We start from the raw sequence: 27,992 nt of genomic DNA, 5'->3' as shown, positions 1-27,992 counted from the left end.
TGATCCAAATCACCGATGACCAGCGCCGAACGGACGGCACCTCCGCGTTCAACACACGTACGGGACGGGAGACGTCTCCTCCTTCTTGATCCAGCAAGGGGGAAGGAGAGGTTGATGAAGATCCAGCAGCACGACGGCGTGGTGGTGGATGCAGGGCGTCACAGCAGCAGGGCTTCGCCGAGACTACGAGGGAGAGACGTAACGGGGGGAGGTGGAGGCGCCAGGGGCTGGTATAAAATCCCTCCTCTCCCCCCACTATATATAGGGGTGCCAAGGGGGGGCGCCGGCCCTAGTAGATGGCATCTACTAGGGGGGCGGCGGCCAAGGGGAGGTTTCCCTCCCCCCCAAGGCACCTAGGGGTGCCTTCCACCACATGGACTCTTCCATGGTGGAAACCCTAGGCGCATGGGCCTATAGGGGCTGGTGCCCTTGGCCCATCTAGGCCAAGGCGCACCCCCTACAGCCCATGTGCCCCCCCGGGATAGGTGGCCCCACCCGGTGGACCCCCGGGACCCTTCCGGTGGTCCCGGTACAATACCGATAACCCCGAAACTTGTCCCGATGCCCGAAATAGCACTTCATATATATAATTCTTTACCTCCGGACCATTCCGGAACTCCTCGTGACGTCCGGGATCTCATCCGGGACTCCGAACAACATTCGGGTTTCTGCATATACATATCTTCATAACCCTAGCGTCACCGAACCTTAAGTGTGTAGACCCTACGGGTTCGGGAGACAAGCAGACATGACCGAGACGACTCTCCGGTCAATAACCAACAGCGGGATCTGGATACCCATGTTGGCTCCCACATGCTCCACGATGATCTCATCGGATGAACCACGATGTCGAGGATTTAATCAATCCCGTACGCTATTCCCTTTGTCTATCGATATGTTACTTGCCCGAGATTCGATCGTCGGTATCCCAATACCTCGTTCAATCTCGTTACCGGCAAGTCACTTTACTCGTACCGTAATGCATGATCCCGTGACCAGACACTTGGTCACTCTGAGCTCATTATGATGATGCATTACCGAGTGGGCCCAGTGATACCTCTCCACGGAGTGACAAATCCCAGTCTTGATCCATGTCACCCAACAGACACTTTCGGAGATACCCGTAGTCTACCTTTATAGTCACCCAGTTACGTTGTGACGTTTGGCATACCCAAAGCACTCCTACGGTATCCGGGAGTTACACGATCTCATGGTCTAAGGAAAAGATACTTTGACATTGGAAAACTCTAGCAAACGAACTATACGATCTTGTGCTATGTTTAGGATTGGGTCTTGTCCATCACATCATTCTCCCAATGATGTGATCTCGTTATCAATGACATCCAGTGTCCATAGTCAGGAAACCATGACTATCTGTTGATCAACGAGCTAGTCAACTAGAGGCTCACTAGGGACATGTTGGTGTCTGTTATTCACACATGTATTACGATTTCCGGATAACACAATTATAGCATGAATAAAGACAATTATCATGAACAAGGAAATATAATAATAATGCTTTTATTATTGCCTCTAGGGCATATTTTCAACAGGCTGGTCCACTGGAGCAAGAAAATGAACATGTCTGAGTCTCAGGTATGTGCATACAATATGTTCTTTTAGGAACGGTGTTGTTTCTTGATTTTGGTTACTTGATACCATATGAAAATGCATTTGAGTAAATTACAATTTCAGTAAGCGATGGAACTCTTATCTATTTTTGGTCACTATTTATTTGCCCAAAGTAATAGATAATCAACACTGCATATTTATTGATTCGGTGGTTATTGGCCGAATCATTCTTCAAGGAATCCATGCATGTTGTTGTGCTTAACCTCACCTTCCCGCCACTTTGCACTGAGGGTGCAATCCTTGCCATGGGCATCATCGCTGCCGCCCGTGCAGAACCTCCCATTGCTGGATGCAATAGCGATGTTGTTCCTGAATGATGTGAAGTTGCGGAGGAGACACAACCGGGTACAGGGCGCTACAACGACTCATTGCCACCGAGATGATCCTCCCGCTTAGGCGATGCTCCTGCCCTGCCTTGCCATTTTCCTCCAAATCTTCCAGGGTTTGTTGGCGCAACCGCAGCTTTCGTCTAGACACGCAGATACTGCTGGTCATGTCAGGCGGGAGCCACAGAAAGTGCACTTACCAAATCTTGCCAACAGTTGTATGGCGTGCCTGGCTCCCATGCATGTACGTTAGAGGTTTCTTTTACTTTTTCTAAATATCCACAATAAGTTTTGCATTTTGTGTTGTTTCATTTGTTCTCAAGAATTGTAGACATTGTCTTGATTTTATCATCCTATTGCAATATCCACCAGAGGTCAGATGACATACATCTTTTGTTCTTTAAAAATGGTAGCTTTTCTAATTCGATTCCTTGCTAGTTGGGCACCTTTTACAATCTGCAAGTACTTAGCGCATGTGAGCTTAGCTTGGTAACATGTGACTGCAGGTCTACATTAATCTGAACACAGAAATGAGTTTTGACATTGGAGATGAACTTAGGGCACATATAATGGTGTTATCTTTGCAGTGCCACATATGATAAATGTTGAGGTGGAGGAAAGAGAAACTAAAGAAAAAGCTTTGACATCTCTTATTTAAGAGATGATCTCTTAGCAACAAATCTCTCATCTCATTTGTGACAATAGAGATACGATTAAGAGACTACCCATTGTACATTATTCTTTTTGTCATCTGTAGGTTGTGTGGCATGATTAAGATTGTGATATCAACCATTGTATGTGCCCTTAATCATTTCTTTGATCATTTATATGTATTGCAACCCGTAGCAACGCACGGGCGCTCTACTAGTCAAAAGGCTAATGATTCGTGTCGGCCAGCCGACTAAGAATTGGGTCGGTCACCTCGCTAGCGATGCAAGTATGTGGGGCCACGCTCCCCTGCTACCCGTCATGCACTCCCAACCCTTCTGCTTTTTATTCCTTCCCCTGCCTTATCCACTCCCTTCTAGCGTCTTCTTCCTCACACGAACACATCTCACCGGAAAAATCCATCCACCGAATCGACCTTAACCGAGCTCCCGTGCTCTAGATCCATACCAGTCGTCCATAGGTTCAATCTTTCCCTAGCTAGTGCGACCTCCGGCGACGCACACGAGGTGTTCGTTGAAAGGGCCAAAAGCCCCTTTATTCCTTTTTTTTGCTTCCCCTTAAATAATATAGAATAAACTTAGAATGTTTTCATGTAAAAGAAGTTATCGATGCTGCTTTGTACAACCTCCTGAATTTCAACAAGGTTGCTCTAGTGAGAGTGAAGCCTAGAAGAGGTGACAACGAATTTTGCGATGCGTGTCAACCTCCTGAATTTCAACAAGGTTGCTCTAGTGAGAGTGAAGCCTAGAAGAGGTGACAACGAATTTTGCTCACAACGCATCGCACCATCGGTGAATGTAGAAGAAGCATGGTGCTGATTATTACAGAGACTTTTCTATAATCTCTTATTGTTATAGGGAAGTTTTTGTAAGGGCGGATTTTACTAGAGTCTTGGGGCTTTTAAAGGAAAAACACCATTGGAAACAAACATGCACCCGTCAGTCGAGGGCGCTGCCAACTCTCGCATATGGAGAGTCGGATTATGCCCTCGCCCAAAGGACACCCTAAATGGGCAGGCCCAACGTGGGAGGAGCGCTTTTTGAGAATGTTGACAGCATCAAATAAAAATTCTAACATTTTGAAAATGTTTACACGTTTTCAAAAAAGTGTTTCATGACATTTTTTAAATTTTTTATATGATGTAAAAACAAATGTTTGCATGATTAAAAGATTGCTCTATTTCATTCATAAAAATGTACGGGGCATTCTAAAGAAATGTTCACATGTTTCCAAATAGTGTTCGTGACATTTTTAAAAACGTATTGTACAATTGAAAAAATATGTCTGCATAGTTTAAAAAAATGTTTTGTGCAATTAAATGAATGTTCATTGTGTATTCGACTTTTTTTACATGCACTCCCACTGTGTAAACTAATATAAGAGCGTTTAGAATACTAAAATAATGATCTAAACGCTCTTATATTAGTTTACAGAGGGAGTATGTAGGAAAAAAATGCTAAATATATGTATTAAAAAAATTCTAAGTTAAAAAAATTGTCTCTAAAAATGTTGGGCGTATATAAAAAAAGATACGATGTCTGTAGAGAAATCTAGACAGGCATTGAAAGAAAATGAAAAAAATAACATTGTACAAGAAAACCCGAAAATAAAATCGAATACGAAAAACACTGTACTACCTCCAAAAACCAAAATAAGAGCGTATTATTTATTTTTTGCATGGTAATACGTGTCTCATTTATAAAATAAAGATCCAGTTACAAGGCACGTAAGCACCGACATTACAGTACTGAAAAGATAGGATAATCCTATGCATAATACCAGCGCCTGTTCCTCTCCTCCGACACCACCAAAGCGACCACCAAAGGAAAAGAAAGCAGATCGCGCTCTTATCTTAGTTTACAGAGGGAGTACGTACTAAAGAAAGAAACAAAAAACCAAATACGAATAATAAAATAAGAAAATAAAAAATAAAAACCGAGGAAGACACGCAGAAAAACCGAAGAAGCAAGCTGAAAGCCCAAAGAACAGAACCGGGAGAAAAACCAGAACAACTGCGCGCTGACATGTGGGCCCACCGCGTAACCTCCCACATCTCACCCGGGCGGGGCCCACGCCGGAACCCTCTCTCCTCTGCCGACCTCTCTCTCCCCTTCTCCAGATCGAGCCGCCCGCCGCCGCCGCCCCTCCGCGTCGATCTGCCGCTTCCCCAACCCCCCGTCGCCGCGCCGCCCCGAGCCCCCGACCGCCGCTCACCATGTTCAAGAAGTGAGTACCCCCCCCTCCCATCCCTTCTCCGTCCAAACAGCAGCCAAGTAGACGAGTAGCGCGTAAGTAGGACTGGATTCAGAGGCGCCATTGCCGTCGTGGGAGAGAGCTAGAGAGGAGGGAGGGAGGGGCGCGTTCCGAATCACAGGCTCGGAAGCACTAGTCTCTCGATTGGCTTTACAAGCAACTCGTTTCAGCTGACCAAATTGGCATGGTGTCAACCTCTGTACTCCTCTCCATGCCTTGTGATTGATTGTAGACAGCATCACGGTCACAGATGGTTTTTGATGGCCCAGGTGTGGCCATCACTAATCCCCATTGCATCCCATACAGGAGGATTTTTGTGCCTTGTCAAGCACTTTATTTTACCATGACAGAAACTGCATCTTTTTTTTTCTCCCTAGGTTCTCCTCCGAGGACATATCCGGGCAGAATCAGGTCAAGGCGTCGGTGCAGCGGAGGATCCGGCAAAGCATCGCCGAGGAGGTTATGTCAAAAAAATAATCCGCATAGCCCTCTCTATTTACTATCTGTTGTTTCAGCTGCGGACCCTGCTATCTTCTTCTCTTCAGCTATACTGAAGTTAGCAAGTTTGTTCGTTGCAGTACCCTCTCCTCGAACCTCTGCTGGAGGACATGCTTCCGAAGAAGTCGCCGATGATTGTTGTTAAATGGTCAGTGGTTCCCCATCTTTCTGATTCAGCTTGCTTGATAGTCTGTTGAACAACCTTTATTTATTGGTTAGCATGCTTATTGCTTAATAGCCTGCCTTTATGTTTGTGCCATGCTTCTGACATGCTGAGAGTTGCATTGGCTGTTTCCCAGTTCTTTCTACTTCTAAAAGCCAGAATATCTAAAGTTAATTGCTGGCAAATTAGATTGATGAGCAAAGACTTTTAGTTGCAAGTTGTGGCCTTTCCGAAGCACTAATGCATATCGTTTCTTTCCCTAGCCAAAATCATCTCAATCTTGTGGTGGTGAACAATGTCCCACTCTTCTTCAACATCCGCGATGGCCCATACATGCCAACCCTGCGCCTTCTTCATCAGTGTAATTTTCTTCACTCAATTTTTTTCTGGCATGCCATCGCTACATCTGTTGTTTCTCCCCTGTGACGTACATCATTATCTATGGAATTTGCTTCTTTTTTTTATATATATGTTTGGACCCTTCCCCGGACCCTGCGCAAGCGGGAGCTACATGCACCGGGCTGCGCTTTTGGGCTTGCCTATCTGTTAGAGAATTGGAGCACCAGCACTCTTAACATTTACCTTTTGAAGAATGTCAAACAGAATGGAAATTATATGAGTTATTTGTAAATGCAAAACATCAAAATGTCGAGAAACCAAAATGTGCAACTAGCTGCGGGTGCAACCCTTGTCAAATTTTTCCATTTTCAGAACATATCATAGATGGACAGCTATAATATGGGCATTTACAAAAGGATCAGACAATAGCGTGACCATTTGTGAACCGAGCAACAATACAAATTTGTGTGGATAATTTGTAAACTATTCGCCTGTTTCTTGTCTTCTCTGAATAGCACATAGTAAGCCATATTTGCGCACAAATTTTCACAAGCAAGCGTTCATGTTATAACATGTATATGTATGTCCCTGTTTTGTTTCCATTTTTTCAAAACTTTTTTTTTGCGAAAGCCTTTTTTTTTTTGAACTTCAAGATGCATATTTTCAGCATGGGGTGCAGGGATAGCCAGTTGCGAAAAATCTGCATTCCAAAATACCCCCTTTGTTTTGCTAATTTATGCTAACATTTGATCAGATCCTAACATCATGAAGAAGTTCCAAGTGGACAGAGGTGCTATCAAGTTTGTTCTCTCTGGTGCCAACATAATGTGCCCTGGACTGACATCGCCTGGTGGTGTGTTGGACAATGAAGTCGAGGAGGAAACGCCAGTGGTACAAGACTAATCTTTTAAATTCCAGTTCATCCATTTATAGATACAGTACGAATGGAATCTCGTCTGCTTCAGTAGACTGTCATATCTAGCAACATAACATTGCTATATTTTAGTGTCTTTGTTTCTATTATTTTCACATGAGTTAAATTTAGCTGTCTGCAGATTAGTGCACTTCACTAGTTCTTAGTATTGTAATTATTTGATATTGGTTACTATGCATCCTAATACACTTTAAAATGATGAAAAAGCCTCCTGAGCATGCCAACCACCAGACTAATTATTTGTCTCTTCAAAACTATAATTTTCAGGCTATAATGGCTGAAGGCAAGCAACACGCATTGGCGATTGGATTCACAAAGATGTCAGCGAAAGACATGTAAGCTCCTTTTTGAATTATTAATCACTAGTGGTGCTTCGGAGTCTCTAGAGTCTCTAAATTATACTCCCTCCGTCCGGAAATACTTGTCGGGGAGATGGATGTATCTAGATGTAATTTTTGTTCTAGATGCATCCATTTTCATCAATTTCTACGACAAGTATTTCCGGACGGAGGGAGTACTTGTGAAGCATGAACCTTGCGCTCATGGTTTACTTTTCCATCTTTTTTGACGTTTCAGTCAGGTTCGGTCCTAATGTTTCCAAATGTTAAAAAAAAATACATTTGTGGTGGTCTCCTTTGGTATTCCTTACTTTACATCTTAATACTATGTGATAGTACCTGCAAATTAAATCTCAACAAAGCAGAACCTTATGCAGATGTACTGATAAACTTAATCCTTCCTGAATATTACATCCCATACATTCTTTGCTAGTACCACGACTTGCATTTGGCTGTGGATAATGCTGCTCCTAAATCCTGAGCTTTTGCAGAAGCACCATCAACAAAGGAATTGGAGTTGACAACATGCACTATTTAAATGATGGCCTGTGGAAGGTACTCTCTGCTTTTCCCTCTACCTTATGAAATACTCCCTCCGTTCCTAAAATATAAGCCCTTTCAGAGATTCCAATACGGACTACATATGGAGCAAGATGAGTTACACTCTAAAATATGTCTATATACATCTGTATGTAGTCCATGTTGAAATCTCTAGAAGGGCTTATATTTAGAAACGGAGGGACTAGTTGCTGTAACTGAAGCGCATATCAAGTGGCTTTGCCAGATTTGTGACAATTAGTACCAGATGGTGATTGCCAGCCCTTTTTACCCTTGCAATATGTTCATGATTGCCGCAGCAAGCTCACTCCTTGGGGAGCAGAGAAAGAGCAGAGATTCAGTTTGAAACATAACACATATGCTACTTTGCTAACTTTTGTTTTGTTCATTTGGCAGATGGAGCGGCTTGAGTAGTAGGATCGCCGTGGGAAGCAGAATCCGCGGCAAGGCCATATGGAACTGTAACTAGGCGCGTTATGTGTCGTTTTCGCATGGGAGAAATCTTTAGTTATCTTAGTTTGGTACTATGCCGCCGCTGAGAACCTTGTATGATATGACACCATATGGCTGACCATTTACACTTTTACCAATAACAGTTCAGATGAACACCCTGTTGTTTATGATGCCCGCGAAAACAGAAATATACACTGTTGTGAACTTTACTGTATTTGGTGTTTTATCTACTGTGGTTCTATCTAAGGCACGGCAATCCCAGAGTTTCGTGACGCTTCATTTGTGCTGTCTTCTTGCCACAGAAGCAGTAAATTTTCTCTAATTTCTTGTGACATACTCTCTCCATTCCAAAATATAAAGTGTATCAATTTCCATGCAAGTCAAACTTGTGTATGTTTGATCAGGATTATAGAAAAAAATATCAACATCTATGATACAAAAAAAATAAAATATAAGAATACTTAGATGTTGATATCCTTTTAGAAAAACTAGGTGAAAAACTGTTACACCTTATACTACAATATGTCTAATACATTCATTTCTCCGACGAGTAATTCCGGATGAGGGAGTATTTTGGAACAGAGGAAGTGTGAACTGATCCTTTGTAATTCCAACCATGACTTCCAAGTTTAGAATGACAAATAATTGAGCAATCTTCAGCACTGAAACCATCTCACGTTCAAGATGGACAAAGCAGTAGTGTAAACACTGCAGCTCAAACGAGTTATCGCTTCTCACAAAATATAACTCTTCATAAATTAAGATGTGACTTATGGAGTACGACGACGGCAAACGCAACGATGTTAGATTATGTCTTCCAAGCAGTTCACAGCAAACACACATAATAAATCCTTCAGAAAACAGCATCCGCCTGCTACAAGCTAAGCTATTCCAGGAGAAACCTTCTTGCGTCCAAGAGTAGGCAGGCCTGCTGTGGAAGCTCTCAGGATCGACGAGTCGCGGGATCAAACGGTGTAGCGGTTCTTGGGGCCTTTGTCAGACCTCTTTGCATCCTCCTGCAAGCAAGCAGAAAGAGGCGATGTCAGACGGTGACAGCAAAGACACAATGCAATCCAGGCTTAGGTGCAAGCGACTCACATGAACAATGAACCCAATGGAGTCCCTGTAGTCCAGAAACTCCTTCCACTGCTTGCCAATGCTTATCTGGTAAATAAAATAAGGAATGTGCTCAGAAACTAATAAACGCTGATTGGCTGGAAATGATACAAACAGAAACTAGACAGTACATATGCTCATGTATCCACGGCAGCTCAGAAAACAAAACCGTTAATAGTACTCCCTCACCTATTTGTACTTCGCAGAGATAGGTGATAGAATTTACTCAGGTACCCTCTGATGATTGATTTAGAATGACGTGGGAGTATTTGGCATAATGATAATGAACGAGTGCATATCATAGAAAATAAATAGAACTATGTTGGGGGGTTAAGAACATTTATCGATGGAGCTTCAAATAAACATGTCTTGCCATCCAATGGGCCCGCTTGGATGGCCGTTTTCTAGGGCAAAACCAGCATAAAATACGGCTACGAATTGTTTTTCCCCTCCAGCTGGAAAAACACACTTGGTTGGTCCTTTAGGTGCAGCCCAAAATGATCGTTCTTTCGTTTACACCCGTAAGAAATTAGCGTCTCCAGGGCTCCGTATTTTTTCCGGTGGGATTTCATTGGTGGCCGGTAAGATACAACTGTCTTAATACACGCAGAAAGCAAAAACAGCCATCCAAGCGGGGCCTGGAGTTCTCCTAAATGTATCACACTTTATGATGCTACAGAGGACACTGTCAATAAATGCTAACACAATTAAATGCTTACACAAGTTGACACAAAAATATAGCCGGAGAATAACAGACAAATGAGCGTATGTTGCAAGAAGAGTTAAAATAACTTAGGAGTTACATAGCACAGCTGGAATATTTGGTTGAAATAGTGAAACTTTCTTGTAATACAAACTTATTTTGGGAAAGAAGACATAGAAACACAGTAAACCAGAAGATAACAGGTCAAGTTTCATCAACAGTGTTCTGCTGTTCAAGGTGTGTACTGCATACATCCTTTCAGGAATACAAGTTAATTCAATTATGCACATAAAATGGGAGCATTGCATACATACTGACATTTAGCACAATCACACTGTAAAGGGCTACACAGTCAGGTCATCCTCTTTATATGCAGGTCACAATATATTATGCATGCTTATATCTGAGACAGTTTAAACTACATGGCTGTTGCCTGCAATCAAAGAACAGTTTTATAGTATGCATTTTATAATACATACCTGAGCAGCTTCATTGGCAGCATTCTTAGTCCAGATAGCTACTCTTTCCTGTTTCTGACGCACGCTAACGACTGCTCCACAAATTTCGTCACCAAAGTCGAATTGTTCACCAATCATTGCCAGCAACTAAACATAATATTTGTGAAAAGGGAATTAGGGTGGAAGTTACAGAAAAGATAATTCTGCAACAAAAACGATGCAAAAGATCCTTACAGTATGCAACCAGAATGTGTCAGATTTCCCTCTGCCACAACTGATGGTCCATTTACCGCCATTGGCACAAATGGGGTCTTCCCATTTAGGCTCAATCTTATTCTTGAAGCAGTGGAAGTCGGCTCCCACATTCAACTTGCTAGGGTTATGGATATTGTTGTAAAGGCTGAAATAACACTCAACTTGTTAGACACAAAAGGAATATATCAACAGATAATATCAAAAGCTCAAAACAAATGAAAATGCAAATTAAATTATCAACAGACATAATCAAATTTCTGAAGCAAGCTAGTTGCACGAAAGAAATCATCCTGAAGACAAGCTACAGTGTCACGCAATGCACACTATTCAGCAGCTTAATGGACTATCTCGAATCTGTGAACATGGCATGCTTGCAGGTGGCTGAAAATTTCTGAACTAGATCCATAAACATAAGTGTATTTTTAGTTAATATAAACTAGATTATAGGTGTCAAGTACGAGTACCATATTACACAAACTTAACCTTCAGAAATTCTCAAGACTACAATAGAACATTGAGTATTCTAGTAATCTTAGCTGTATGTAACACTGGTTCCTCCTAAAGTCTAACATAAATATCTAGAAATAATTTATGAGTGCGTCTTGCGTCAACTTAAGATGAATGTCTTGCAGGGAATCTAACTTACAGTCTTCGGATATCCTTCATTGTTAGAAGCAATAGGCTAATTCAAGACAACTAATTTACACATATAGAATGATCATTCTTAAAACCGAAGCTTGCTGTTGAATCTAAACAACCGGAAAAGAAACGTAATCTCGAATTTCGATATCAAGTATTTCAGAAAAATCTTCCAACATTTCCATCAAGATAAAACATTTCCATAGATGCTAGAAAAGTTCATAAAATAGAAAGCACAAGAGAAATAAGAAAATGACGAAATAGATTTTTTCAACCATATGTGTGATTGAGTGATCAGTCAAGAAATTAATAACGGCATTATTGGTTAACAGAAGCACAAAGAGATACATTTGGATGCATCACAAATTCTAATGATAAGAATATCTAGTCACCTACCAAAGCCTAATAATAGACGAACTACAACGACGTGTCCATCAAATAATCATGGTAAGAGTATGAATGAATACAGTATGAATTACTATTAGGCATCAACAAGTAGCAAGCTTGCAGATATGCATCAATCAGAACACGGCGTGTCCACTTACTGCCTATGAAACACGCGGTACTTGCTATCACGTGACATAAGCTGTTATACAAGCCTCCTAATCTCAAACCCAGGCGCGCGCACCGGACAAAACGGCACGACGATTTCACTTGCAACCTACTACAAGCAAACCCGGGCCTCATATAACCAGTATATACCCACGGCGCTGCCCCTCATACATGGACCGCAACAAACTGAGGAACGCAAAATCAATGGCTACCTGCCTATTCCCAATCGCATCCACTAACTAAACCTAGCACATCGAAGCAACAAAATTTCACCCAGCCAGCCACCGCGACGACGCCAATCAATCTTAGGGGAGAGGATCCAATCGACCCACATAAACGAGAGGGGGATCGGGTTGGGGATGAGGGGAGGGAGGGAGGCGCTACCCCCAGAAGTCCTCGACGGTGGAGAAGGTGTGGATGGGGTGGATGGTGCTGCCCCAGGCCACCTGCCGGGACTTGCCCTGCGGGTTGTCGAACCAGAAGGTCCAGGCGTTCTCCAGCGGGTGGGCGCTGATGCGCCCCGCCGCCGCGGCGGAGGAGCCGTCCCCGTCGTCCGCGATCTCCCCCTCCTCCCTCTCCTCCGCGCCCGCCGACGCGGGCCTCGTCTCCGTGTCCTCGGCCATCCCTGCGGCGGCGGGGGTTGGCGGCGGCGAGAAAGTCGCGGGCTTTTCTAGGGCGGGCGGCGCGAGCGGGGAGAGCAGGCGACGGCGGCGGCGGTGGTGAGGTCTGGTCTCGCCTTCGCCCCAGATGGAGACTAGTAGTAGAAAAACGAAGGGGCGGAGTGGGCCGAGCTGGGCCGGGCCGGGTCCAGCGCAAGGCCCATCAAAGCCCAATCCTCGCGTCCGGTTAGGTTTGTCACCGACCGCTTATATGGTTTGTCTCGTGGACCGAACAATAAACGATCGACTATTACAATCGTGCCGGCGCACGCTCACGGACACAAAGATGGAGGAGGAGCCGACGCACAAGCCAGCCGCCGGCGGCAGCATCGAGGGCCGGACATTGACGGCGGTGGCGCCGGAGAGGTGGTCAATTCTCCCCGACGATATTCTCAGCCTGGTCTACGCCAAGCTCACGAACGTCGGCGACCGTGTCCGCCTCGCCGCCGTGTGCACGTCGTGGCGCGCCGTTAAGCTGACGCACCCGCAGGGACGTGTCCACCCGTGGCTGATCCTTAATCCGGGGAGCAACGATAAGGGGAAGCACGCTTACTGCGTTGAGGACGGCACCATCCTGTCGCGCTTCTGGTTTCCGGGCGAGGCCGTTGGCGGGCGCATCGTTGGCAGCCACGATGGTGGATGGGCCGCCATCTCGGAAGCTCCGCTAAGGATAGTGAACCTTTTCTCTGGTGTTGAGGTGCCGCTCTCGGCGAAGCAAAGGAATATCATCTGTTTACGCCCGCGCGCCAGCCTGTTTGTTCCACTGAAGGTAATATTCTCCGAGCCGCCCACCTCGAGCGGTTGTATCCTTGCTGCCATCATTGGTAGGTCAGAAGTCGCAATCTGTGGACTTGGCCGGCCGAAGTCTGCATCGACGCCGCAAGGATTTGTTGGGAGGACGGTCTTGGATATTGCCTTTTGCAATGGCCATCTTTATTGCCTCATATTAGAAACGATGAATATCGTTAGGTTTGAGGTCGGCTTAACCAAAAATGGCGTGTTCAAAGGTGATCCTCAATGGTTGGATATACAAGACCGGTGGTTGTACTTACAGGGTGATGGTGGTCCAGATGAGCGTGTCGTGTATATTATCGAGCTAGGTGGCAAGATCATGATAGCGATGAGGAAGAAAAGAGGGTGGGATTGGCGGTCACCCAACAATAGGGGGCATTTTTTCGTGGCTTTCGAGTTAGTTGATGTCGGACATGGCGCGTATAAATTGGAACATGTGAAGAGCCTATGTGACCAAGCCTTATTCTTGGGGCCGACGTTCTCCAAGGCAATGTATGTGTCGACGTGCGAGCATGGAAGTCCGGAGAGAAACCACATCTATTACTCCCACCATAGTTGCTACCCACAAAAGGATTGTTTGCCCGATGTCGCCAAGGTGTTCTTGACGAGTATGGATAGTGATGGTTGTCATGTGTACTACAAGAAAGATGAAAGTGTTGACAAAGATGAGGAGGGAGTCACGTCAGTGGGGCACTATGTGTCCGGAGGTGATAAATATCCTCCCATGTGGCTTTTCCCTCCGGATCTCTAGCCAAGTTTTGTTTTGGTCATGCTTCTCCTATTTTCTTGTTTTGTGTTTTTTTTAACCTAGAAACAATTAATTCGTCGAGCATGCGAGGAGCTTGCATCATTTATGTATTTCTTCAGACCCTTGTGTGTTTGGTTGATCTAATGTAGAACAATTATCATACACATAACGAAAAGTCAAGATTCATGTGACCTTTTTGAATGATTTGAAGATTGTTGACCGCGCCTGCTGTCCGAGAAGATTCATGTGGCTGAGACATCATGACACAACTTTAGAGAAGTGTGATTTTTCTTTTATTTTTGTTGAAGAAGATTACATTGATCGGCCGTTTCTTTTGCATTTTCTTTCAAGCCGTGTTACTCTTTTTACTTATAATCAATAGAGAGCCAACTCGTATGTATTCACGAACACATACATATATGTAGAAGTAGCTGATTCTTCTTCCTTTTTTCAGGGGAAGTCACTACAAGAAATATGTCAACTTGTGACCACCGCTGTTGGTCACTGAAAGGTCATTATTTTCAATTTGTGACATTTTTGTGACCAAAAACAGAAGGTCAAAAATTGACCGTCGTAAACTGATATTTTTGACCTTCTCTGTGAGAAGGTTGTAGACGTTTACGACCAAAATATGCTTACTGTTTTGTTTTGGTCACTAGCAGCCTCCCCAGGCCACGTAGGCATCCGACGTGGCAATCTGATGTGGCACAAGAATCAACTTGGTCCAATTCGGTGTTTATATGGGCCGAGCCCATTAATTCAGCCCATTTATTGTTTTTTTCATTTCAGTCTTTTATTTATTTCTGGGCCGGGGCCTTTTAAAATTGTTTGGGCCATTATATTTTGGGGCTGGTCCCATTGTCATCTTCTCACACATTAGGCCCACTTGACAGAAAATTCAAAATTGCTCAGATTATTCTCATAAGTGGGTCCCAAAAGTCACGTTTTCATTCCACACATTTTCAAATCACGTACATAATCAATATTTCAAACGGAACAGTACAAATGTAGTTCATCAAATAACACTAACTAAGTCTACTACAATCTGTACATAGTCTATTACAATCCAAATATGCCTACTATTACTCCCTCCGTACGGAAATACTTGTCGCACAAATGCATAAAAATGGATGTATCTAGAACTAAAATATGTCTAGATACATCCATTCCTCCGACAAGTATTTCCGAACGGAGGGAGTACAATATAACAATATTTATAGTCTATTACAGTCAAACAAAAGAGACGACTCTTTGCTAAATAGGGCTATCCAGCTTTGAACTTCAAATTTCATAGACCTCCTATTCGTCAATTGCAAGCACCATGCACCTTGGTTGGACATGAAGTGCTTGTCCTCGGTTGCACCATGCACCTTGGATGAAAGAGCTACGGCTGATCGCTAAAACCTGTGAATATCAGAAAGATCTATTCAGTACAAAAAGTAAATCACGACAATATGTGAGCAGTAATAAATACAAAATCTGAACAAAAAAAAATCTACTCCTGGTTAGAATTATTTTTGTTTTGGTAAGGTATAAGAGCAGCAGGTAAAGATAACATGAACAGATTGTTTGATCAGATAAGCTATATGATTGTATCAACACATGTGTAATGCATGGTACAGATCAAATCCATGATATGAAACATAGATAAACCAGTAGTCTAAGATTAAAAAATTTGTAGTCTAAATCAGTAGCAGTTTAACAGTCTGTAGTCTAAGTTTCCAAGCTTGTCTACTAAAGAAATTGTATCAACTTAACAATTAGTCATGCATAAGTGTTTGACATCAAAAACATACAGAAGTGCAGACTCAAGATTGACAATTAGGATGCATGCTCTAAACATACAAAAGTTCTACAGAGCAGCAGCAATGGCATCACAGTTGAGTTGCCAGACCAAAACAAAGCCATGTATGTATGTATGTAACAAAATCAGCCAAACTGAATATGCATCATCAACTGATTAAAAGCAGTGGATAATAGTATAGTTCATCAATTGATATGGGCAGCTAGCCAAGTTTCCCAATGGGAAGAGCTCACAAGAGCAGACAAAGAAATGGATAAATGCATGTGTTTCTGAAACTACATGAGACTTAGAAGCACATTCACTTCAAGCATTCAATCAAATGGCCTTATAATACCAGACAAAGAGGAGTTGCAATGGTATGCACTTATCACATCTATAGGAACCATGCTTAAAATCCACACATACATATACATATCCCAATAGAACAGAGCTAGTAAGCAAACTAGCAGTCGTGCACTTGATGACCTGCCCTGCACACTCTTACTACCTAAAATAACTTGCATTCCACAAGAACGGTAGATGTACAATTTTTAAATTGGATATATAATTTTACTTTTCTCGGAAGCATGCTTGGAACCCACATGTTACATATCTATGCATATATCCCCATACAACAACAGAACCAATACAACAACTAAGCCTATAATGTTTTTGCTCCCAGCTAGCATCATGAATTTTCTCAGCTAGTACTACCTACCAAGTTGGTCACTGCCTCAGCCATAGTACTGGAGTAGAAAATACAGAAGCAATTTTCAGCTGACAGTATGCCAAGGCGCAGCCAAATAAACAGCTGCATCATATGAAAAATTGCAACTAGAGGAAGAGAAAGGGGCGCAGGGGAGGGAGGGCAGATGGGGATGGGGGGATTACCAAGCCCTGGATCTCCTCCCGGACGATGTAGAAGGGGTCATGCGCGGAGTTCATGGCAGACGCCGAAGGTTGGTGAGGTTGGCTAGGGGCAGCAGCTGCCTCCGAGGACGCAACCGCAGCAGCAGCATCTCGTCGCCTCCTCCCGCTCCAGCTCCGGGGATTGCCGCGGTCCAGCCAGTTCGACGAAGCGCCGCGCATCGAAGCACATGGTTGCTGCAACTTTAAGCCAAGCAATACACATTCATGTCAAATATACATGTGTAAGATACTAGAAGCATTTCATTGCATACCTATGTGTACTGCTGTAATTTTACGCCAAGCAATGCACTGGTACATGAATTACACTAAGCCACGACCCACTGTTTAAAAAAGTATTTTATCATCATTCTTCAATAGCTTGAATTTTAGAACAGCCACTGTTTGTATTTTAATGAAAAACACCCCAAGCAAATAACAACAGATGGGCATTAAGACAAAAAAATTGGCAATCGCAGCATCATGTTTCAGCAGTTTCAGCAGCAATGCAGTACAAATCCTTGTGTAGCACAAGCAAGAGGACCATGCCCTACTCCTAATTACACATAGTAGATGGCAACAGTGAGAGCGGCGCTTACTTGGAAGTGCTAATAAAGCGGCAGGTATTATTCTAGGGCCGCTGTATTCGTCTCTAGGGCACAGAAAAAGCAAGACAAAGAGCTAAACTCCAGTCCCATTACAGAATGCAAATTCCATACTACAAACAATACAGTGATTATCATAGCATAAACTATATTGTCTGAACAAACATTTTAACTCCCATTGCGCTAGAGATAAGATGGCATTTCGGATCAATCAGAAAAAGGTAATTCATTCATCAATAAAAAATGGCAGCAAAAGCAAGCCTAAGAGCCAAACTTCACAGTGAGTTTCCAATCCAAAACCTTACACTACAGACTGGACTATTACATTGACCATCCTAACATTCAGAGTCAGAAGAAACCTTGTCCTCCCACCAGTAGATGAACCAGAGGTTGGCCCCCTGCTTGTCCATCTTGTAGACCTCATACCAGTGCTCGGCCACCTTCGAGCTGAGCGCTCCGAACCCGGTCGCCGGCACAACACCTGCAGGCAAGGCAGTAAGCTACGGATCACAACAATATGCATCGGATGGCAACAATAACATCAACAAGTAGAAATAGCAGCATGTCAATCACTGTATAATCAATCAGTAAGCACAAATAGCAGCAGCAAGCATTCTCTCAATCACAAACTACACTAATCAGCACCCCTCTCTCTCTCAATCTAAATAGCAGCAGCGAGCACGGCAGGAGAGCGGGTTGGTTATCCAACGGGAAGTCAGGCTAATATGACATGGAAAGGAATCATCCACTACCAGCAAAGAAGTAACATACAAACTGTTGTGCTAGTTTCCTTACAAAATGGTATGCTGCCAACTGATTATGGGAAATAAGTAGTACAAAACGAATCTGTCATGAAACCTAAAACTAGACCAATAGGGCATGGTACCACTAGCAAAGAAGCCACAGACAAAGCAGATTACTATCCAGATGAACAATCATGAAAGGTGCATCTCCAACAAAGTAGAATTAGCTAATTGCTGAGACATAGATATGCTGAAATCCTAAGTATAGCATGCATTTTCCACTTCATACCAACTCAAGGAATGCAACTACGAGCTAACAACAAAGAATTCATGGAATGACTCGCACCAAACCCTAGACACGAACCAGCAATCCCCAACCACCACCCGATAAATCCTAGGATGAGGAGAGGACGGAAAGCAGCGGGAAGGGGTTTGGCACACTGGGGAAGAACTTGCTGATGACCCGGATGACGGGCCGGCCGGATCTGTCCGCGCCCTGCACGCGGACCACCTGGAGCTCCTCGAGGTCGGAGAAGTCGTCGTCGAGGTCGGGGACGTAGTCGTGCCACACCTCGCGGTCGGTAGGGGAGGCGAGGAGCGCCGCGCCGTCGTCCACTGCGAAGTTGGAGCCTATCACCCTCACGGAGAAGTCGCTCCCCCCTCCGCCACTATCGGAGCCCGATGCGAGTGCCATGGACGCCCCTCCTGCTTTCACGCGTCCCCTCGTGCAGACGGAAGTCCAGATCGACGCCCTGGTGTGATCCGCGCGAGATCCCTCTTCTCTTCTGATGGGAGGAGGAGAGGAAGGGGGCGGCGGGTGTGGGAGGGAAGAGACCGGGAGCGGCGAACAGCGATGAGGTCAGACTGGGCGGTGGGTGGCGGCAGCGAGGTCAGACGGGACGGTGGGTGGCGACGGCGATGTGTGGGTGGGAGGGCGCGGTCGATGTGTGGGACGTGCTTGCTGGATCTTGTCCAAGGGGAGGATGGAGCGGAGGGGAGGGCATCGGGCGCCGTCGGGGGGTGCAGGAATCGGGCGGCATCGGGCACCATAGGTTGGCGACGAGGAGTGGTGCAGGGGATGGGGAGTAGGTGGCGGTGGTGGCGAGGAGATGGGGACGAGGGAGGAGGGGTGCGATGGGGGGGATCTGAGCTAGCTAGGGTTTGGGCTGCGGGTGAGGGTATGTCTTTTTTTTGTAGATAGATGGATGGATGGATGTGGGATGAAGAGATGGATGGATGGATGGATGGATGGGCGCCATGTCATCGATCCGTGGGAAGAGTTCTGATTGGTTCAGAAAATCAGTGATTTAAAATAGTTTCCAAGTACTAAAAATTGAGGTATTTTATGAAGAAGCTATCAAAAATATTTTGCAAAAGGGCACCACACAAATTTTCACTAGATTTAGACAACATTTTATGGATGAGGACCAATTTGTATGCATTTTTGATCTTTCTAGCTATTTTTAATCATTTTCGAGTGCCCAAAATGAGGGTTTTTTTCTGAAGAACCTACCAAATAATTGTTGTAAAATTGGACCAATTCATTTTTCTAAAATATCGGGCCATATTTAATGCACAACTGACCAAATGGTTGGGTGTAAAGAGTTTGATCCATCTCTGGTAAAAAGACAAATTTCCATCATTTCAGTTGGAAGCGGGTCAAATTTGATCTGCAGCTGCCTCATAGTTTGCTATTTATTTTTTCCAAAAATCATTTTAGGTAGAAAAGTATCTATTTAATCAGAGAAACACCAAAAAAATCCAATATTCAACCACTAGCTAGGAACGGTCATGCCCGCCGTTTTGACCGCATTTTGAAATGGGCATAAAAAATTCAAAAAAAATAAGAAAATGAAAAACCTTCGTATTGTGTCATTATATGTGACCAAGTTACTAGGAAAAATAATAAACTTGTAATACGGCAATTCTTTTAAAAAGTGTTCTTAGAAACGAGCTATCATGTGTGAAGATTAATGGCTTTCAAGCCAAATGATCAATATTATGGCCACATTCATGGCATAGTTTGTTCAAATAATCTCATATTGTGCACAAGGGTGCATATTGGAATGGAAAACAATGTTGCCTGAGGGAGTTTTCATTTTCTTTGGACGAAAAAGTCATTTTCCATTTTTCGCGTGCCCCAAATGAGGTTTTTTTGTAAAGGACCTACCAAATAATTGTTGCAAGATTGGACCAAATAGTTTTTATAAAACACTAGGCCATATTTAACGCATAATTGACCAAATGGTTGGGTTTCAAAAGTTTTGATCCACCTCTAATGAAAAAGACAAATTCCTGCCGATTCAGTAGGAAGCGGGTCAAATTTGAACTGCGACTGCCTCATAGTTTGCTCTTTATTTTCTCCAAAAATCATTTCTAGGTACATAAGTATCTATTTAATTAGAGAAACATCAAAAGTTTTCCAAGATTCAACCACTAGCTAGAAACGGTCATTCCCGCCGTTTTGACCGCATTTTGAGCAGGCATAAAAAATTCAAAAAAAATCAAAAAATTGGAAAACTTTCGCATTGTGTCATTATATGTGACCAATTTTCCAGGAAAAATAATAAACTTGTAATACGACAATTATTTTAAAAAAGTGTTCTCAGAAATGAGCTATCATGCGTGAAGATTCATGACTTTCAAGCCAAATGATCAATCTTATGGCCACATTCATGGCATAGTTTGTTCAAATGATCTCATATTGTGCACAAGGGTGCATCTTGGAATTCCAAACAACGTTGCCTAAGGGAGTTTTCATTTTCTTTGCACGGAAAATTCATTTTCCATTTTCCGAGTGCTTGAAATGAGTTTTTTTTGTGAAGGACCTACCATATATTTGTTGCAAAATTGGACCAAATCAATTTTCTAAAATACTAGGCCATATTTAATGCACAATTGACAAAATGGTTGGGTGTCAAAATTTTTGATCCACCTCTGGTGAAAAAGACAAATTCCCGCCGATTTAGTAGGAAGCGGGTCAAATTTTAACTGCAACTGCCTCATAGTTTGCTATTTATTTTTTCCAAAAATCATTTATAGTTACATAAGTACCTATTTAATCATAAATACATGGTTTGGTAGCGACATGTCGAGGTTTGGACAGTGGCCGAGGGTCCCAACTCTAGAGCGCGTAAACTCGCATACCCGCCGCGTGGTCACCGCGTGACCGTGGCGTTGCCATGTGTTCTGGGCGGCCTAGGCATGTCTAGTGGGTTGGGCACTCCCCAGGTAGGTTCTAGGAAGAAAATCACAACATAAGATTCTCACGAGGAGACCGATCGATGCTCAAACATGAATAAGCAGCCAAGTGTTTGATTTGTGGTACGAGAAATGCACATGGCTAATGGGCGTGAGTTTTGGCTGAGGATGATCAGTTACTAAGAAGACCGTCTTCACAAATTTTCAGCTCAAACGGAGGAGCCTAGGTGGTACTTGCTTTGCAAAGTACCATACTGGACATAAATACGAATGTTGAAGCTGTGCTCAAAATAATGAATGGATTGAGCTGGCATTTGGTGGAGGATAGTTATTTGGGCATAGGAAAGCACTGTAGAAAATGGATACCATTTGGACATGCCAAAGTGGTACTTCCTTCACAAAGTGCTGCTCTGAACATAATAGGAAAATGAATATTGTTGAAATATTTTTGAACTAGGCAAGGAAGGTTTTTGACATATTTGATGAAGATATGATCCAAACAATTTATAAGATTTTTTTGGGAATTTTTGAATGACAAAAATATAGGTTGCTTCACAACCTAGGGCAAAAATTGACACATGGACATGACACATAGGCAAAACTGATGAGATGGCTCCTAGTCATCACAACCCACCATAATTTACAAGGCTATGACCATCTATATTGGTCATGATCAGCAAGAAATAAGGCAGCGGACCAACGCTGTTTGCTTTATGACCATTTCGTGTAAGGAAATTATGACCTTTCTGACCAAAATGGTCGCAATGGTTTAGGGTTTGGAGGCCCCGAACAGCTTTTGACCAATTGGTCTCAAATGTTCATAGATCTATGACCAATTCTTCCAGGATCACTGACAGAAGGTCACTAGTTGACATATTTCTTGTAGTGAGTGGCTGATTTTTTTATATGTACTAGCGGGGTGGATGGCGCGGTGCACGCCGTGGGTGTTGATGCCCTTGGTTGCTCTGGGTGCTGTTTAAACTGTGTTTTTATACTTAGTATCTAATGTTTTACTGTTGGGCATGTGAAGCTATATCTGCGTACTTTCCATCTTTCTCTTTTTGGTGTGGAAGGAGATGGATGGATGGCAATGAAAGCTCCAACCATGGTGGCTTCTCTTGGGTTATGCTGGATATAGATTTGAGAAAATTAAACATTTAAAGTAGGCCAACAAGTTACTAATTTCATTGTAATTGTCTCCTCAGGTGCATTTTTTTGAAAAGGGGAATATATTAATATCAAACAGATATCAATTACACCTAGCATCTGCACCAACAAGATAACCAAAAACATCCATAATGCACACAACCAAAAAATAAAATAAAAAGAAAAATAAAGAAAAGAAAAAAGACCCTGCCCCGATAATCAATCACCCGCAGTAGCAGCACTCTAACCACCACCAAAGACAACACCCGGACTACAAAGAAGGTTCTCCAAAAGCAATGCCTACAGGAAGGAAACAATGCACAAACATTGTCGTTGCCCGATCAAAGATCGTAGGTTTTCACCCTGGAGAAAGGCCGCGTTCCCAAAACAATGCCTTCAACAAGGCCACTGCCAGGCACAACCAATAAAGGCCAGACCTTGGGTTTTCACCCTGGAAATCACGACTCGGTACTCAAAGGAGCACTACCAACAAAGAAGTCCTCCAATGCTGCTGTCCCCACTTACGGAGGCTACTACTACAAGTCACGTATGACCAGGCTCACAGAAACTCGTGCCCGATCTGGACGGAGCAAAGTCTTCATCGCATCCAAGACCCCGTCTTTGCCACTTGCAGGTCCTCCAATCACGTCATGACATTCTCCGTATATGTTGATCCCTTGGAAATCTTGGTGCAGACATGTCCCAGCGTGTCAACAAAAACAGAGCTTCGCGATACCCGGTGAATCTAGTTATGCTGATATTGTGGGTGCACACGACCGGTCCTCTCCAATCAAGATGTCCAAAGTTTCATATACGCTAGTCTTTGTTTTCCTTCGAAGGAGAAGCCCGGAACTCGCCGATGGGTAAATCAAAGAGGGCTGATCAACCACCATTGCCTCGACATGCTGCCACATCGGAATCGCCATCGTAGCTCGAAGTTAACCCCTGGAGACGAGGAGACTCACTGCACGAAGATGTCTCAAAAGCCATGGCTAGTCTGATCACAACCTGCGCGTCCACATGCCCGCATAGTAGAAGTAGCACCAGAAGCATGGCTGGGCATATGATTTCTTTTCCTTGGCATCCTTAGCGAAAAGAAAATGCCCCCGGGAAGTCCAATTCATTTCTTAATATTTTATATTCAAAATATGAAGACTTCGCTTCCCAACAATCCAAGAATCATAGGGCTTTAGAGATCTAGAGCAAGATATGAAATCCAGTTCTATAATGGGCACCGATGAATAAAAGGAGCACATTCGATTCAAAATTATCGTGAGTTGCTATGATATTTTACCAAGATTTACATGATGGGTAAGCTTCCATGAGCAATGTAGTAAAATATAAAATGAAAAAAGAAAGATCATACACAAATCTGAAAAAATACATAGGCCGTCGCTAACGTTGTAGCTCTTCTCCTAGATGAGCAACGGTAGCCAGCTCATATACTATTTACGAACACATACATATATTACCGGCAAAAAAAAGAACACATACATAATGGAGTACATATATAGCAACCGGAACTTTTCTCCCCTACGCCCGAGGTGGCTAGGGTTTCTCTCCTCTTAGGCGATTCCGATCGCCTCTGAGTTTCAACCGCCTATACCCTTCCCCGACTGCTGCAACCCACATCTGTAGTCGTCAATCCCCTTGACGATCGCGCGACGGGTCCAGGACTCTGGGATGGCGTCTCTCTTTGATGCCAACTCCACCACGAACGGCGGCGGCACCGCCGTGGCTGCAGGATCGCATCTGGGAGATTTCTTTGATCAACTAGATCTCAACGAGGAAGAGTTTGCTGATGTTGAGATTGATGAGGACGACCCTGAGATCCAGGAAAGGATTCGGTGGCTTGCCCTTGCTAGGGTTCATACAACCAAAAACTTCAGCCCTTCTGCCTTCTGCCTTCTGCCTTCTTGATGAAAACGGGGCTTGGCGGGTGGACCGCCTTCAAGAATTTTTTTGGCCTATGGGCGTACAGTATATAACAAAGATCAGAGCTTCGCCCTGTATGCGGAATGATTTCTTGTACTGGTTCCCGGAGAAGAGCGGGAACTTTACGCTGAAGAGTGCTTACAGATTAGCCACATGTGATCATAACACGGCCTTTGCGGGTGGTTCTTCTAGCTCAGACCCTGAAGGGAACCGCTCGTTGTGGAACAGGATTTGGGCATCCAACATACCACAGAAAATGAAGATCACAGCTTGGCGAGTGGTTAGGGGTACCCTAGCGACTCAACAGTGTAAGGATTACCGACATTTGGCCACACACTCACTTTGCCCTATCTGTGGGGTAGAGGAGGAGTCTACCTTTCATGCCTTGATCACCTGCACTCAGGCAAGAATTTTGTGGATCAACTTGCGTAGTAGATGGCCTCTTCCGGATGACGATCGCCTCATTCATACTGGGAAGGAATGGCTAATGCTCCTACTTGATTCCTTTTCAGAAATGGTTCGTGACATGGTAATTATGCTGATTTGACGGATATGGCAGATACGCAACGACTGCTATCACGGTAAGGAAGCCCCACCCATGCCTGCATCGGTCGAGTTCTTGGATAGTTACTATAAATCCATCAACCTCGCGGGCAAGTTTTCAGCGGAGGAGATTATCAAAGGCAAGATGCCCTCGGCGCCACAGGTGGTGACGCGCCAAAAGATGGTTGTGGCCGCTGTACCATGGCCGGCTCCGGCGCGGGGTATGGTCGCCCTGTCCTTGGATGGTTCGTTTAACCCACAAGATGGCTCCGCGGCGGCCGGGTGTGTTCTCCGGGACAGTGAGGGCTCAATCTTATTTGCGGCATACAAATACATATATTTTCCACTGCAACGATCCACTTGAGGCAGAACTACATGCAATGATGCAAGGTATGGCTGTACATCACTCAAATTCACCGGTGGTGTTGCAATCGGATTCCCTGGAAGCTTTATCCTGCCTATCAACAAATGCTCTACGACGGTCAGCTTATGGCCAGTTAGCCCTAGAGATTAAGTATTTAGCTGGTAGTAGGGAGTTTGTACCTCAGAAGATTAGTCGTGTACAAGAGTTGCCGATCGTTTGGCTTGTTACAGCCGTACGGAGCGAGCCACTGCTGTTTGGCTTCGTTCAGTTCCACCTTTTATCGAGGATTTGTGGCCTCTCGACTGTAACTCTATAACTTTGCAATAAAACTCCCTTTACCCTCGCAAAAAAATAAATAATGGAGTACATATATGTAGAAGTAGCTGATTCTTTTTTTTGTCAGGGGAAGAAGCAGCGGCGGCAGGTAGTAGACAGACGAAGGGCGGAGTGGGCCGGGCTGGGCCGCCCGCGGACAAGCCTATGGAATGCCCATCGTCGTGGTGGCCCGTTAGGTCGGTCGAGCACGCACGCGCAGAACCTCATGTAGTTTGTTGTCTCGTCGGCCGATCTAGTCAGGCCACGGAGATGGAGGAGCGGACGCAAACGGCCGCCGACGGCAGCGTCCCTACGGCGGAGACCGAGCGGTGGTCCGCCCTCCCGGGCGATCTCCTCAGCGTAATCTACCTCAGGCTCGTCGCCGGCCCGATCGTCGACCGGCTAAGCTTCGCCGCCGTGTGCGGGTGGTGGCGCGCCGTCGCCTCGACGCACCCGCCGCGTCGTCTCCTCCCGTGGCTGGTCCTCGACCCGGGCGGCAGCGACAGGGCGAAGCACGCGTGCTGCCTCGAGGACGGCATCATCCTGCCACCACGCTTCCGGTTCCCCGACGAGGCCGTCGGCAGGTGCATCGTGGGCGGCCACGACGGCGGCTGGGTCGCCTTCCTGGAAGCCCCGCTGAGGATCGTCAACCTCTTCTCGGGCGCCGAGGTGACGCTTTCCGTGAAACAAAGGAGGATCGTTCGTTTGCGGCGGGGCGTTGACGACCGGTTTGTTCCGCTCAAGGTAATATTCTCCGAGCCGCCCACCTCGAGCGGCTGTATCCTCGCCGCCATCACCAAGAGGGATGAAGTTGCAGTCTGCGGGCTTGGCCGCCCCAGGTGTGCGTGGTTGCCGCGGAGGCTTCCTACTGGGAAGACATACATGGATATTGCCTTCTGCAACGGCCATCTTTATTGCCTCGTATCGGAAACGATGCAGATCGTCAGGTTCAAGGTCAGCTTAACCAAACACGGTGTGTTCAAAAGTGATCCCGAATGGTTGTCTATAGGTGGCCTGTCCAGGGATGATCCAAATGACCAATCAGTGTACATGGTTGAGGTACATGGCAAGATGGTGATAGCAGTAAGGAAGAAGGGTTGGTCGCCCTCACGCAACACTTTTGTGCCCTTTTTCTTGGTTTCCGAGCTAGTCGAGGTCATTAGTGGTAGATACAAGTGGTATGAGTTGGCACATTTGAAGAGTCTAGGCGACCATGCCTTGTTCTTGAGCTCGACCTTCTCCAAGGCAATGCACATGTCAACTGATGAGAATGGCTACCTGCATAGGAACAACATCTACTATTCCCACCACCGATGCTGCCCACAGGAAGATGGTGTGCCCCGCGCCGCTAAGGAGTTCTTGACGGTCTCGAACAGCGATGGTCGTCGTGTGCACTACAAGACACAGTACAAGGAAGATGAAAGCATTCACAACAATGTGGAGGGGATCACGACGGTGGGGCACTATGTGATGGGCAGTGATAAATATCCTCCTATGTGGCTTTTCCCTCCAGATCTTTAGCCAATTTTGTTTTGGTACCACTCCTCCTGTTTTCTCATCATGTGCTTTTTGTTTCTTTCCAAAACAATTGATGACTTGAGCACTCTATCCCGCGTGGAGTATGTTGCTGGCACCGGACATCCAACGGTTTTTAGATTGCCACTTTATGCAATTCTTCAAACTCCTTCATATTATCCAGCACGTACGGGTGTTTGGTCGATCTTACGTAATTTTTTATCACGTGCAGAAAGAAAAGGGCGAGATTCATGTTACTGATATCGAGAAATGTGATATAACTTTTTTTTAGAGAGGTTATGTTGATCAGTAGTTTCTTTAGATTTTCTTTCAAGCTGTGTTACTCTTTTTCAATTATTGGACTTTGGTGACTTTATTAAATAATGATCAGGTCCTTTACAATGAATGGAACTAAGAAATCAAGAGTTTGTCTGACCACATGATTCACAGTCCTCCTAAGAAACTAAAACGAGCAATACGATGTGTTTATGTAAGAACAAAAACTAAAATACCACAAAGAATGAGTGATTAGCTTTGGTGCTGAAGTATGAGCCCTGTTTGGTTCCTATATAGGTTTATGAGCTGTATCTAGCGTACGACTAATAAGTTAGGTATTAATTGTCACATCAAACTCCTGCCGATCGTCTTGCTAGACGAAGCCTCCCGCATTTTGAGAAACGTGTCCTATTTGGTTCTTCAATGGAGGATGCTGACCATTTACTTGTGGGCTGCATAGTTTCATGCATTTCATGGAGTAAGGTTCTAGGTTGGCTTGGTCTCCCTGCGATTTCGCCCACCATTGACATCACTTTTGACGATTGTTGGGCTATAGCTAGAATTGAGCCCTCACG

General features: G+C 44.5%; 2 protein-coding genes across 2 annotated transcripts; one reads left to right on the top strand and one right to left on the bottom strand.

Moving 5' to 3' along the window:
• The first annotated feature begins 4,700 nt into the window (after positions 1–4,700).
• On the top strand, positions 4,701–8,389 carry LOC119278919 (malignant T-cell-amplified sequence 1 homolog). Its single transcript, XM_037560296.1, has 8 exons — positions 4,701–4,853; positions 5,258–5,339; positions 5,459–5,526; positions 5,805–5,902; positions 6,635–6,771; positions 7,082–7,149; positions 7,644–7,707; positions 8,107–8,389. The coding sequence occupies exons 1-8, from the start codon at positions 4,843–4,845 to the stop codon at positions 8,122–8,124; spliced, it is 546 nt and encodes a 181-aa protein (XP_037416193.1). The 5' UTR covers positions 4,701–4,842; the 3' UTR covers positions 8,125–8,389.
• A 402-nt stretch (positions 8,390–8,791) lies between these two features.
• On the bottom strand, positions 8,792–12,620 carry LOC119278918 (eukaryotic translation initiation factor 4E-1-like). The gene is made up of 5 exons (XM_037560295.1): positions 12,271–12,620; positions 10,675–10,840; positions 10,462–10,587; positions 9,262–9,327; positions 8,792–9,179 (listed from the first exon to the last, which is right to left on the bottom strand). The coding sequence occupies exons 1-5, from the start codon at positions 12,507–12,509 to the stop codon at positions 9,129–9,131; spliced, it is 648 nt and encodes a 215-aa protein (XP_037416192.1). The 5' UTR covers positions 12,510–12,620; the 3' UTR covers positions 8,792–9,128.
• Between the last annotated feature and the right edge of the window lie 15,372 nt (positions 12,621–27,992).

The sequence above is a fragment of the Triticum dicoccoides genome, chromosome 3B (assembly GCF_002162155.2).
Source record: "Triticum dicoccoides isolate Atlit2015 ecotype Zavitan chromosome 3B, WEW_v2.0, whole genome shotgun sequence".
NCBI lineage: Eukaryota > Viridiplantae > Streptophyta > Magnoliopsida > Poales > Poaceae > Triticum > Triticum dicoccoides.
Note: the sequence above shows the minus strand (reverse complement) of the source record. Positions and strands in the feature narration are given on the sequence as shown.